Below are 13,560 nucleotides of genomic sequence, written 5' to 3'. Positions count from 1 at the left end.
TGGATGGGAGGGGGTTGGCGGAGGGTTCCAGAGTGGCAGTAAAGGAGGGAGATGGCGGGGTGCAGGGGGTCCCTGTGCTGCTGCTGCAGGTGGTGCTGCTGCTGCGGTGAGCGTGAGACCCGCACCCCCGAGGAGCTGGTAAGGAACGTGCGGAGCCCAGCTGGGGAGGGGGCGGTTGCCAAGGGACGACGGCGAGAGGCGTTGCCGGGGGTGGGGCCGGGCCGAGCTGGGGCCTCAGGTGGCAGCGGGCGGGGCCCGGGCACCGCATCCTTGGCTCTCGAAGCATCTGCCTCGCTTCCCGTGCCGAAGTCTCGGGTCTTCCTCATAACCCCTCCCTGGAATCTGCGGGAGAATCCAGGCCGGCTCCGGTTAATCCCGTCCATGTTTTCTTTTATTTCCATGTGAAAGGAGTTTTGAATGAAGTGAGCGTTGTCAGAATGAGCCCCTTCACTGGACTCGGTGCTTATCCAGCGGCTGGCTTAGTTTCTCCAGCCCTTTCTGACTGTATCCCTCACCTTTTCTGGGTCATTGGTAATCCAGCTTCCCTCTGCAAAGCACCCTGGGAAAACTTGAGTTGCTGTGTCCCAGAGTTGACAGGTCCCTTCTGTTTTCAGATTCAGTACATGGTCCGATGGATCCTGAATTTTTTTCTCCTTTATCTGGCATGGGAGATCTTTGACGGGTCCTAAAGGCAAGAGTGGTTATTTAGAGAACGTATCAGTAGAAGCGAAGAGCTCACCTGGAAGGCTATAGCCGCCGCCGTCACCCCCATCCCAAAAGTGGTTTTGTTTTTTTGTTTTTTTTTTTGTTTTTTTTTTTTGAGATCTTGTTCCCATTTGATCATAGTTCAAGATGGTTTGGAAATTAGCAATCAAATTTCAGTAAATACTTATGTATGTTTCTACTTTTAACCATTTGATATTTAACCATTTAACCATTCTGTGGATCTATTTTCTAGACCATCCTTGGAGAAACACAGGAGGAGGATGATGAGATCCTGCCAAGGAAAGACTATGAGGTGAGATTCTTAGTTGCTGCCTGGGGTAACAAGAGCAGTGAGGGAGCTGGCCACTTCAGACAGAAGCATTAGGATTCGTATATGTGCTGCCGAAGCGAGCCCGGAAGCATTAGGATTCGAAGGAGGGATGCTCTTTGACGGTCTCTCCCAGGGAGTGAATGGGTAAGAGGTAATTTCCCTCTCTGAAAGGGACTGTTTGACAAGCCCTTTCTCACCGTGACCCCGAAACAGGGTCTGATGTGTCTCTGTGCATTCATAGATCTGTGGCACCTTAACCTTGATAGAGCATGTTTGCCTTTACACTATTTACTTTTACAACTAGAGACTGAGAGTACAAGCAGCTGACCGTGCATGCTCATCATAACAGCTGTGGGACAGATCTTCCTTCTCTTCTTAGAGAACTTTCCAGATGACTGTTTTCCTGCCCAGGAGTTTAGAGCTTTCCTCTCTGAAGTGCTCTCTTTTAAAAAAGATTTTATTTTATTTGTCAGAGACAGAGAGAAAGCAGAAGCGTAAGAACTGCAGGCAGAACAGGCAAAGGGAGAAGCAGGCTCCCCTGATGAGCAAGGTGCGGGATGTGAAACTCGATCACGGGATCATCACCCGAGCTGAAGGCAGACGCTTAACCAGCTGAGCCACCCCGGTGTCTGTCTCTGAAGTGCTCTGGATTGTGGTTCTAGTTGAAGAATAGGATTCTAAGAGCGTGTGTGTTTAGAAAGGCCAGTGCTGCTGGAGTAAAACCAAACCAGTTTGCTTTTTTATCGTTTAATCAGTTTCTGATAATGTTTCTGTGATTTTTGAAATAACAAGAACAGGCCATGGTTCTGAAAGAGAATTGTTAAGCCATTACAAAAAGAAGTTAGAGAAAAACCTATTACCCCACCCACTAAAAAATAACTATGAACTTTACTGAATACCCTTTTCCATGCTTACATTCCTGTTTTTTTTTTAAATAACAGAAGTAAGATTCTGCTACATATATTAACATGTTTTCTCCTCAACTTGAAAACAATCTTTCTATTGCTAATACATTACTACAATTTTTTTAAATTGAGGAATACTCTTTTATTATGCCAAAATTTATTTAATCTGATTTTTCTATATGGTGAACTAGTCTTGACTAGTCTTTTCTTCTTCATCCTTAATTGCTTCTTTGACCAATTCCAAGAAATGTGATTAATATTCTATGTTTAGTGCTTTCTTGAAAGTATCACGTAGAGGGGTGCCTGGGTGGCTCAGTCAGTTAAGCTCAAGTCATGATCCCAGCGTGCTGGGATTGAGTCCCGTATGGGGCTCCTTGCTTAGCAGGAAGCCTGCTTCTGCCTCTCCCTCTGCCTCCTTTCCCCTGCTCATGCTCATGCTGTGTCTCTCTCAAATAAATAAATAAAACCTTAAAAAAAAGTCTATGACACAGACTTTAAAAATTCAGTATTTTAGGGCAATAACATACTCAGACTAGTTTTCTTTTTTAACATTTTATCTCTTGCTGTAGAATTTTGTGGATTTATTAGTATAATAAAGGATTTATAATTAGGATTTATTAGTATAACATGGAATTTTTTAAAAACTTTCATCGTGGATAATTTCAAACATAAAGAAGAATGGATAGAATAATATATTGAAACCCCCTATACTCATCAGTTTCAACATTCATTCAGCTCATGCCCAACCTTGTTTCATCTGGCTCCCATCCCCTTCCCATATTATTTCGAAGAAAATTCTACACAGCACATCATTTCACCCATAAATGATTCAACTTGCATCTCTAGAGAACGAGGATTTTTTTAAGCACAACACAATACCATTTTCATACCTAAGAAATTAACAGTAATGCATTGATATTAAATATCCAGTGTTCAGATTTTCCAGTTGTCTTATAAATGTCATATAATTTTTTAATGTTCTGTAATTTTAAAATTATTATTAATTACTATTTATTATTACTCTTGGGCTCTAGTTCCCAATAAGGTCCTCACAGTGCATTTGTTTGAGTATCTTTTAAATTTTCCTTAAACTTTTTTTTTTTAAGTAATCTTGACCCTCTACATGGGGCTCAAACTCATAGCCCCAAGGTCAGGAGTTGCAAGCTCTACCAACCGAGCTCACCAGGTGCCCCCCTTCAAAATTTTTTTCAATCTGTAGATTCCTCCTTCATCTTTTTTCCCCTTGCAGTTTACTTGACAGAATAATTTTTAGGACTCTGGAATTTGCCAGTTGCACTACCATGGTATAGTTCAATGTGCTACACTGATGGGAATGCTTTTAATGAATCAAAATCAAAAAGCGTGGTATCTACTGGGGTATTTTCCAATATTTCTAAAATATTTGTCTCCTTGCACATAGCTGAGAGGTTTGCAAGAATTAGTGTAAGAAGCCCCATACCGTGCTCTCACCTTACACTCCCGGACTGAACCCAGAGACGTCACCCTGACTGTGTGAGTGTGACAGGAACTTTCTGGCAACCTTCCTCCACTCCCTGGAGCTCACCATGGCTCCTCTGCTCCATTGACCCTGCTGTCCCCAAAGCTCCATCGCTCCTTTTACTAAAGTGCACTTGTATTTGTAATGTGTTTACGTTCACCTGATAACGCATGTTTATGTAAATTTTATGGGTTAATGTTTCCTGTGAGTCATTAATATTTCTCAATGAACTATCTTCAAGCATGAGCTTCTTCAGAACATTTACTTTGAAAAAGCAAATTGAGCTAGACACTCTGAAAAGTCTGCTCAGGTTTGACTAGGGATCAACTAGAAAACCCTTCTGTTGAAAATCTCTCAGAAATGTGCTCTTTCTCCTTCCTGCCTCACTAAGAGTTCACTGCACCTACTTGAGTGGCGTTAGAATCCCTGGTTTGACATCCATTCTCATACTAGGTGTCTGATTAGCAATAACGCTCTATCTGTGGGATGGGGCTGTTAATGGTGGTGTGTTCACGCAGGTCACAACCTGTGTTGCTCTTTTGAATTAGAAAAAGGCATCCCTCAGAGCAGAGGACTTAGAATAAAGGACCTCTCCCTCTGGGCCACAGCAGCTCCCCTAGCTCAAGGCCCATTGTGGGTGCTGCTTGTGTAAGCACTGAGGTGCCCTTCCTGGTTGAACTTGGGTTGCCTTTCAGTCCCGCTTACCCCTTTGACCACATGCTATTTATAACCTCATTAGACCTTGGCAGCCCTGCAGAACACCTATACAAATTTTATTTGTTTAAAAAGTTGCCCCCCCACACACACACACAAAGAGCAGAATACAGCAGAAATAAAAGGGAGTTAGTCATCACAAAGGAGAATGAAACAATATCTGGTTTTAAGAACAGGTCATAGAGTCCCTTGGTACATATTTACAAAGTGTCAAATTCAATTTTTAAAAAAAGAAAAGATTGACGTTCTGATGTTAGGCATCCCATTCTTTTACTTAATAATTTTTGCATATTTTCCATATCTGTCTCTTTGGATCTTTCATAATTACCTTATTATTATATAGTCTCCCATATTTGGGTGTCTGATCATTGATTTCATAAGCTGCCTGCTTATGCCCCTTTTTAAAAAAGGGATTTGGACTTTGGATATAGATGTAGATGGAACAAGTTGTCACATGTCACACCTGTGTTCGGCTGACTGCTAAGTCATGCTCAGAGTGTGGCCACCGGGCCAGTGTCTCGTTTGCTCAGGAGCTGATGTGTTGGTAGCAACAGGTTTAGGAAGGAGAGAACACAGCAGACCATTTTCCTTTGTTGCCAGACGGCTGCTTCTCTTAGAAAATATAGAAGAAGAAATAAAATTAGTTCCTTTGAATTGTTTCTCAAGATGTCTCTGGCACACAGGCAGATTTTTTTGCAGAATATCTGTGTTCTGTGAAGAGAGTCAAAGGAACACGGCTGGAGATGTGCTTTTAGGAGCTGCATGAAATCCCTGCCTCTTCCTAGCATGAACTGAAAGTTGCTTTTCAGAATAGTCTCCACGTTGGTTTGTCCCCTGACTAACCTCTTTCTCATAGAAGCCGACTACGGAAGATACTTACAATTAAGTGATCTTCTAAATTAATTTGGTTCCGGTTAATTGAAACTTTCGTACATGTAATGGGATAAGTCGGGTAATGCTGGTCGTAGCCAGAGGTCTTTCCAGGTTTTGCAGAAGCAGGAAGTTGAAAGGTAGGTAATTGAAAGCTTTTCCCGAAGCATGAACCTGCAGCCGAAGCATGAACCTGCAGCCGCGCTGCCGAAGCATTCGTGTGCGTCACGCGCAGACTCCCTCGAGGCAGATCCGGAGGTCGGAGAATCTGCATTTCCAACCAGCTCCTTCTGGGCGGCTGCAGGTCCATTGCCCTGCCCACCCACACTTCAAGTAGCAGGAACCTGAAGCATCACCCCTTTCCAGGTTTCCATAATTCTTCCTATCTGCTTGTGAGTGACCTTCTCACTCCCGTTTCTCTTCCAGAGTTTGGATTATGATCGCTGTATCAATGACCCTTACCTGGAAGTTTTGGAGACCATGGATAATAAGGTGAGTCCCTTATTGATCTCTTGGGACTGAATAGATCTTACAGCGGCTTCCCTTTCCCATCTAAATGGCCCCGTAGATAGCTTTACCCCATGGCTTTCGGCCCCTTTCCTCAGACCTTCATTCTGCCAACCCAAGTACCCACTTCAGTGCACCCGGCCTGGGCTCTTAGAGCTCATCCTTCTGGGAAGGCAAAGCCCCTGTCATTAGGCTTGCTGCCACTACCAGGCTTGCTGTCTCTGTGAAATTTAGCCTAAAACTGGTTGGCCACGATGTGCTACTTCCCTGCTGCTGACAAAACCATATAAGAAACTGAGTCTCTCTTTCCCTGTGTGAACAGAAAGGCCGCAGGTATGAGGCGGTGAAGTGGCTGATGGTGTTCGCCATTGGAGTCTGCACAGGGCTGGTGAGCAGGCGGGCCTGGTGGGCGGGGTGGGGGCCTGGTGGGCCAGAGGGGCAGTCATTTGTCCTAATAACTGCCTTTTTTCTCCCCCCAAATAATAATCCTGACACTGTTTTTGGCACTTCTCTTGCTTTCGCTTTATGAAAGTGAATCCTGCAGAGCTGGTATTCTTTAAAGCACTCAAAGGCTTGGTCAGGACCGAGCTCTTACGATACGGTATGGTCGTCAGGTGGACAGCGTAGTCAGGGGAGCACTGCATGGAAATTGAGGTCACTGTAGGGAAAAAGCAAAACAGTGGGAAAAACCCAGCCGTTAGACCCTTTCCTTTAGTGTGGCATGCCAGTAAGCAGGACGCCATCGATCTCAGTGAATTTATTGTGCTGTCCTGGGCTTCTGTCCGGCGCGCTGCTTGTTTTATCTAAAAGGTGGAGCTGGCGGCTGTGGGTAGAGGAATGTGCCCGAATGCACAGGGTTCTGGATTCCGTTTGCTCACAGATGAATCGCAGACAAGAAAAGATTATGAAACACTGCCAGATTGTGTAGTAGCACAAGGCCTGGAATCCTAACTGCTGACCTAACCACACTTAAAATTGGGGAAGAGAAACTGGAAAAGTCAGCAGCCAGTCAAAATGATATCTGTCACATCTGATTTCTATCATTACAGTGTTCAGGTAGGCTGCTTTTGTCCGTTCAGGCTGCTCTAATAAAAATGCCATAGACTTGCCGGGGGCTTAAACAACAGATGTTTATTTCTTCCATTCCTGGAAGCCGGAAGCTCAAGATCAGGGTGCCGTCAAATCAGTGTCTGGTGAGGGCCTGCTTCCTGGCTCCTGGCTGTGTCCTCACGGGGAGAAGGGGGCAAGAGCTCTCTGGGTGTTTCATAAAGCCAGTGATCTTTTTCACGAGGTGCTCCACGCTCAGGACTGAATCACCTCCTAAAAGGCCCCATCTTGTAATGCCATCCCGGTAGGGGTTAGAATTTCAGCAGATGAATTTGGGGGGACACAAACTTTTTTTTAAAGATTTTATTTATTTATTTGACAGAGAGAGATCACAAGTAGGCAGAGAGTCAGGCGGGGGGGGGGGGGGGGAGCAGGCTCCCCGCTGAGCAGAGAGCCCGATGTGGGGCTCAATCCCAGGACCCTGAGACCATGACCTGAGCCGAAGGCAGAGGCTTAACCCACTGAGCCACCCAGGCGCCCCTAGGTCATATATATTCTAAGCAGCGGCCTGTTTATCTCACTGGAACTGACTACAAGTTTCAATCTTGACTCTGCCTGAAATACCCATAGGATGTAAGCCCGTATTTAGTATAATCTAGCCGCAAAGGCTGACCAGTTTTTATTTTCCTAGCATTTGTCAAATTTTTGCTACAGTCAATTCAGAGGTCCAGGGAACATTTTTCTAGTTAAGACAAAGGGCATTCAGAAGGCCTCTTTGGTAACATTCTATTATGGGGAGAACTTGGGTTGATTTAACTGTTATATTGAAATTTCAAGGTGTCTGTTTTGCTATGTATGTTTCTGGTTGGAAATTTCCCTGTAACAGGCATAATCACAAGCCATCTACTTGTTAGTCTTTCTGCTACTTTCCGATCACACTCCTTTGAACTGCCATTTAGCAATGCTAGCAAGTTCTCCAGTCCCCTCACGTCCCCTCACATCCCCTCACATCCCCCCACATTCCCTACATCCTCTCACGTCCTCTCTTGCAGCTGGAAGGCAGATTTGCCTTTATAACTTAGCAACCAGCCCCTTTTCCTGCTGGCTCTCTCATCCTTCCACCTGCCACAACCTATTGCTTCAGTGTTTAAAAGCCTCGGGGCATTGGCTTGAGGGAAGGCCAGAGGCTTGAAGCCTTTGATCCTGAATCCACCAAATAACAAGCCTTTCCAGTTCCCCATGAAGCCCAGAGCAAAGACTTGGGGCTTAACATGGACTGCTGGACTATGAGTGGTTTTCTCTGCCTTACCAGGGTAACCGTTGGCTGCAAATCAGAATAGTGACTTAAAAATAGTAATAACAAATATGCAAAAGCCATATACACCTGAGTAAAGGGTGTTTTTCAAAGTAATATCCTAAGTTATATGCTTATTCAGCTAAGAATCACTGAAAATGTTATTGGAATTCTTCTGAAATTGCCTCAGGAAAATGCTGAGCAGCCCGTCACCCAGTTCTGGTTGATTTCTCTAGTCACAGACGGTCTTCCTGGATTTCACATCTTTTCCTGCAGACTTTCCCTTTGTTTTACTCCCCTTCTCTCAGCTTAGCCACGTGTGCGTCCTTCTTTTGTCCTCTGGAGGGGCGGTAGGGCCAGGCTGGCAGGGGATCTCCTGGCACGTCGGCGACCAGCAGACTAGCACTTGTTGCCTCTTGGTGCGTGGGTGCGTGTGCCAACTGGGAAAGGCTCACAGCTTTGGGGTGAAGTGCGTGTGCCACAGAGGGGAAAAACTGAGTGACGGTTCACCTTCTCTTCACAGGTGGGTCTCTTTGTGGACTTCTTCGTCCGCCTCTTCACCCAGCTCAAGTTCGGAGTGGTACAGACATGTATCCTTTCTGCGGCTCTTGGTGTTCCCACATGTCAGCAGTTTCTGACCCTGTTTTCTTGTCTAGAGAACAGGAGACATGATCTAGAGAAGAGCTGTTTGTTAGCCATTTGGCGTAAGTTTTCATTTGTCATTGAAGGACACAACAGGAAGACTTTAAGAGAACGTAGTTAGGTTGTAAGACATAAATGCCACAAAGATGCCTGTTCTTCCCAATCATCTATAAATTCAGTGTGGTCCCAATCAACACTCTAAAATAGACTTTTTTGTGGAACTGGAAAATTCTCTTCCTAAATTTGTTGGAAAGAGTAAAGGGCCAAAGTAGTTGAGACAGTTGTTGTTTTTGTTTGTTTGTTTAATTTATTTGCCAGAGATCAGAAGTAGGCTGGGGGGTGGGGGGAAGCAGGCTCCTTGCCGAACAGAGACCCCAATGCAGGGCTCAATCCCAGGACCCTGGGATTATGACCCAAGCTGAAGGCAGAGGATTTAACCCACTGAGCCACCCAGGTCCCCGAGACAGTTTTCAGTAAGTATGTCACTTGCCCTACTCGGTGTCGTAATTTAAGATATAGTCGTTGAAACCATTTCCTATGGGTGCAGGAATTCCCCGTTAGGCCAGTGGAACATAACAGGAGCAGAAATTGGTTTATACATATAGACAAGTAGGGTGGATGACAGAGTTAATATTGTAAGTCAGTGAGGAAGAGACGGACATAATAAAAGACACTGGGACATTGTATATTCATTGGGAAAAATACAGATTCCTACTTTGCACCATAAATTAATTCCAGATGGATTGAAGATGTAAATAGGCAAAACAAAACTCTAAGATGTAAATAGGCAAAACAAAACTCAAAAACTAATAAAGAGTAGGGAATAGTTTCTTAAAACTCCAGGAGGCACAAAGTGAGAGGGAATAGATCAGTAACCTTGACCATGTCAAAGTAAGTTTGTTTTTCATGCAAACAAAAAAATCCCAAGCCATGACAGTAAAACACCATAAAGAAAGTGGAAAACAAATCCACAGCCTAGGAGAGGCTACTCACTGCATTTAAGAGACAAATAATTAGTATTTAGAACACCAGAAGAACTGCAGCTCAAAAAGAAAAAAGCCTAATCAGCCCAGTAGCAAAATGAGCAGAGGGTATGAACAGGCAATTCTCAGAAGAGGAAAATGGAATGGTCAGTAAATAAACCTGTAGAAAAGGGCTCCCCTCACCATTCACCAAAGAGATGTAAATTAAATAGGTAACAAGGGACACCTCCCCTGACTCCTAAGTCCCTCTTTCTCATGCGGACCTTGGACATATGCGAAAGTGTTCATTACAGCTCTGTGATTGCAGGAAGGTGAAATCACACCAAATGGGAGAACGGAAAAATTATGGGTTCATATCATATAATTTTATGCAGAAGTTAAAATGAATGGACCAGAGCTGTGTTTATCAACATGGCGAATTTTCAAAAAAACTCAGTGTTGAAGGAGAGAAAAAAGGGAAGTGTAGAATGTGCATAATGTGCAGTCACGTTATTTTCACTTTAGAAACAGAACAACAAATGGCTGCATCTAAAGATACACACGGAATGGAGGGCCTGGCTGGCTCAGCTGGTCGAGCCCGCAACTCTTGATTTCTGGGTTGTGGGTTCAAGCCCCACTTTGGGTATAGAGATTACTTAAAAATAAAATTTTTTAAAAATGGCACACAATAATTTCAGGTTAGTGGTTTTTCCCAGAGGAGAGAAAGAAGGAAACAGGATTTTTTTTTTTTTTTAATGGTATCTAGCATTTTAATTTTTAAACCCTGGAGCAATATGGCATGACACAAGATTTGTCAATGTGAGGGATGTGGAGGGAAGGCTGTTTGTTGTTTTTTGTGATATTTGAGGTGTTGATTTGAAATGTTGGGGTCCAAGAGCAAATGGTGAGAAAGGATTCTTGAGACGTTTTTGGTATAAAAAGGGTGGTTTTATTAAAGCACAGAGACAAGGCCCGTGGGCAGAAAGAGCTGTACCAAGATTGTGAGCAGTGACTGATTATATACTTTTAAATTGGGAGGCATCAGGGATAGTGTTAGGTCCTTAAGGAATTGGGGAAGCAAGGTTTGCAGGACGTTGAGGGGCTAGCTGCTGTTAAGGTGATTTAGTACTGCCTAGTGAAGCCTTGGTCCTGACACCCTTCGGTTGGCCATCGGTGGGCCATGTACTTGGAGGATGATCGCTAACCTGTATCTTGGGGAGGAGCGGTAGAGGTAAAGGAAGTTTCCAGAGGGATTTTCATTTGTTAAAGACAACTTACGACTTACGTGATCCTGGAGGTGAGGCTACGGTCCAGCTAAGGTTGCCTTTTGCCTCCAGCAAAGCATTAACGGTGCAGTCGAGCGGCCTGAGGAAGGTCATGCTGCCTCAAGCGTTTGCCGAGCCGAGTTGTAAGGAGATTTAATTTTTTCTACATTTCTTTTGTCTTTGTGTTCCCCACATCCGTATTTCATAATTTAAAAATAGTTCCCAGGCACCTGGCTGGCTCAGGCAGTGGAGCATCAACTCTTTATCTTGGGATTGTGAGTTCAAGCCGCATGTTGGGTGTGTAGAGATTATTTAAAGATAAAATCTTTATAAAAATAAAAATAAATTTAGAAAGTGGTTTCTGATGTAGAAGATCTCTCAAGACAGGCTTTTTTTTTTTTTTTAAGATTTATTTAGTGGAGGGGGGATTTATTTATTTGAGGTGGGGGCGGGGAGAGAGAAAGAGACCCTTAAGCAGACTCGCCACTGAACGTGGAGCCGATGCAGGGCTCGATCTCAGAACCCGAAGGTCATGACCTGAGCCGAAATCACCCAACTGAACCACCCAGGTGCCCTCAGACAGAGTTTTTGTTTTTGTTTTTGTCTTTTAAGTTTACTTGTGGGGAGCAGGAAGATGTGCAGTAAGCAGCCAATATATTTTAACCCCCCCACTGAGCCACCCAGGCGCCCCCCCCTTTTTTTTAAAGATTTTATTTATTTATTTGACAGAGATCACAAGTAGGCAGAGAGACAGGCAGAGGGCAGCCGATATATTTTAGAAGAAGAGACGTCATCCCATTTCCTACCAGTGATGGCAGGAATGCCCCTGACCGGTGAGCACGTTTTCCTTAACCCCGGTTCTGTAGCGGTGGAGGAATGCAGCCAGAAAGGCTGCCTTGCCCTTTCCCTCCTTGAGCTCTTGGGTTTCAACTTGACCTTCGTCTTCTTGGCAAGCATTCTTGTCCTGATCGAGGTGAGGCGGTGTGGGTGTTGCCTTTTGGCTGATGAGGTTTGGGGTTCCTTCATGTCCCCTTCTGGAATGTCAGGAAATTGAATTAGGCTGGGGATATAGATTCCTACAGAAAGTGGCCTCTCCCGCTCCTCGAGCTGTTTGTGAAAGTAAAGGTTTCTGCCTCTGGTGAGATGACAGAGGAAAAGCCCCCTTAGGAGGGGCTTCTCAGCCTCGGCAGCACATGAGAACCACCTGGGCGACTTTAGAAACGACTCTAAGTGGCTTTAAAATACTTTAAAACTAGCCTTAAAAAAATGGCTGCTACCCAGCTCAAGAATGAGATCCGAATCTCCGGTGGTGCCAAGGTAGATGCCAAGGCCCCCGGGGGCTGCGGAAAGCCCCGGCACTTGCCAGGGATGCAGCTGGGTCAGAAACCCAGCGTGGGGCCCAGCATCTGTGTTAACAGGCCCACCAGGTGAGGCTGACGCTGCTCGGGAAGAAGGTCGGTTCCCCCTCGTCGGCAGGGTTGTTGCAGGTAAGCCCCAGAGTCGGTGGATTTCGAGTTCACGGGCTTGCTTCTCTCCCCCGTCAGCCAGTGGCAGCAGGTTCCGGGATCCCTGAAATCAAATGCTATCTGAATGGTGTGAAGGTGCCTGGAATTGTCCGTCTCCGGACCCTGCTCTGCAAAGTCTTTGGAGTGCTGTTCAGTGTGGCTGGAGGTGAGGAGGGGCTTTCTGACTTCTGGCCTTCCGAGTGTGGAGGGGTGAAGGTGACAGGAAGTGCTGTGTGTGTAAATTAAGTAGATCTGGATTTGAGGGGCCTGCCCTCAAACGGATCCCTGCAGTCTTTGTTGGTGGGTTAAATGTAGACCCTGTAAGTTACCAGTCAGAGATAACCCGACACACACATTTAATTTTGAAGTGGGAAGACCAGTTAGTTGGTTTGTGGAGTTGGCTTTTGGTAAGGCCGGCAAGGGTTTTGTGTAAACAACCAAACAGCAAATATTTTAGGCCTGATGGGCCAAGAGGCAAAATGGGAGATAGGATGTACGGACTTATATAGCCATTTGAAATAGATCTACGTGAGAATGTAAAAACCATTCTTCGTGCCCGGGCTGTAGAAACAGGCATTGAGCCTGTCTTGGCCCACAGGCTGTAGTTTTCTGACCGCTCATATTAAAGAATATTTTTTCTGATTTGATGAGCATTTGACTCTTGCTTTTACAAAGTCACGTGCACTCGGCTCTGCTGTACAGTTGTCGGGAGAAAGGTCTCCTTAGCAAAGGTCTCCTAACCGAGAGAGCTTTCTGTGCTGACTGATGGCCGTCCCCTTCTCCACCTGTTCCCAGGGCTCTTTGTGGGGAAGGAAGGCCCCATGATTCACAGTGGAGCAGTGGTGGGAGCCGGCCTCCCTCAGGTAAGAGTTGATGGGCTGGGAGGACACAGCCCTCAGCAGGGAACCCCTGGGCACAGCCATGTCCGTGGTTGAGCTCGTAACACATCCACTGGGAGCATCTAACATGACCTTGGAAGCTGATGTCCATTTGGGTGGGTGTGAAACTGTCCCATCACCCAGCAGAGAGGGGGAAGTGGTACCCCTGGGTTTTAACAAGGCCCTGCCGAGTACTCAGAGCAGTGATGGCACATAGAGAAAGTCTGTTCAAATGGAAGTCAGCCGGTGCGCCCGCAGCCAGAACTGAGCACCGGCCCATCAGGCAGTCGTGGATCACCACTGCGCGGCCAAACCCCAAGGGGCTGGGAGCACCGACCGAGATGGTTCCAAGCCCAGGTCTATAGCAAGGCCATTTGTGGTAGCACCAGACCGTTGTTTGCCGACACACCGTCTGGGCCAGACTCTGTGCGTCCCAG

The 13,560-nt window shown here is 45.6% G+C and overlaps 1 protein-coding gene across 2 annotated transcripts in view; it reads left to right on the top strand.

Annotated features, from left to right (window-relative positions):
* The first annotated feature begins 20 nt into the window (after positions 1–20).
* CLCN6 (chloride voltage-gated channel 6) overlaps positions 21–13,560 on the top strand; it is a 30,238-nt gene continuing 16,698 nt past the window's right edge. For both annotated transcript variants that reach the window (XR_006817494.1, XM_045998528.1), the window contains exons 1-8: positions 21–138; positions 959–1,018; positions 5,450–5,515; positions 5,853–5,918; positions 8,395–8,461; positions 11,607–11,713; positions 12,285–12,411; positions 13,041–13,108. Coding sequence is in view for 1 of the 2 variants with exons in the window: in XM_045998528.1 (XP_045854484.1) it covers positions 52–138; positions 959–1,018; positions 5,450–5,515; positions 5,853–5,918; positions 8,395–8,461; positions 11,607–11,713; positions 12,285–12,411; positions 13,041–13,108 (648 nt within the window). In the remaining variant the exon portion in view is untranslated. The remainder of the gene's footprint in view (positions 139–958; positions 1,019–5,449; positions 5,516–5,852; positions 5,919–8,394; positions 8,462–11,606; positions 11,714–12,284; positions 12,412–13,040; positions 13,109–13,560) is intronic.

Source organism: Meles meles, chromosome 1, assembly GCF_922984935.1.
Source record: "Meles meles chromosome 1, mMelMel3.1 paternal haplotype, whole genome shotgun sequence".
NCBI lineage: Eukaryota > Metazoa > Chordata > Mammalia > Carnivora > Mustelidae > Meles > Meles meles.
Note: the sequence above shows the minus strand (reverse complement) of the source record. Positions and strands in the feature narration are given on the sequence as shown.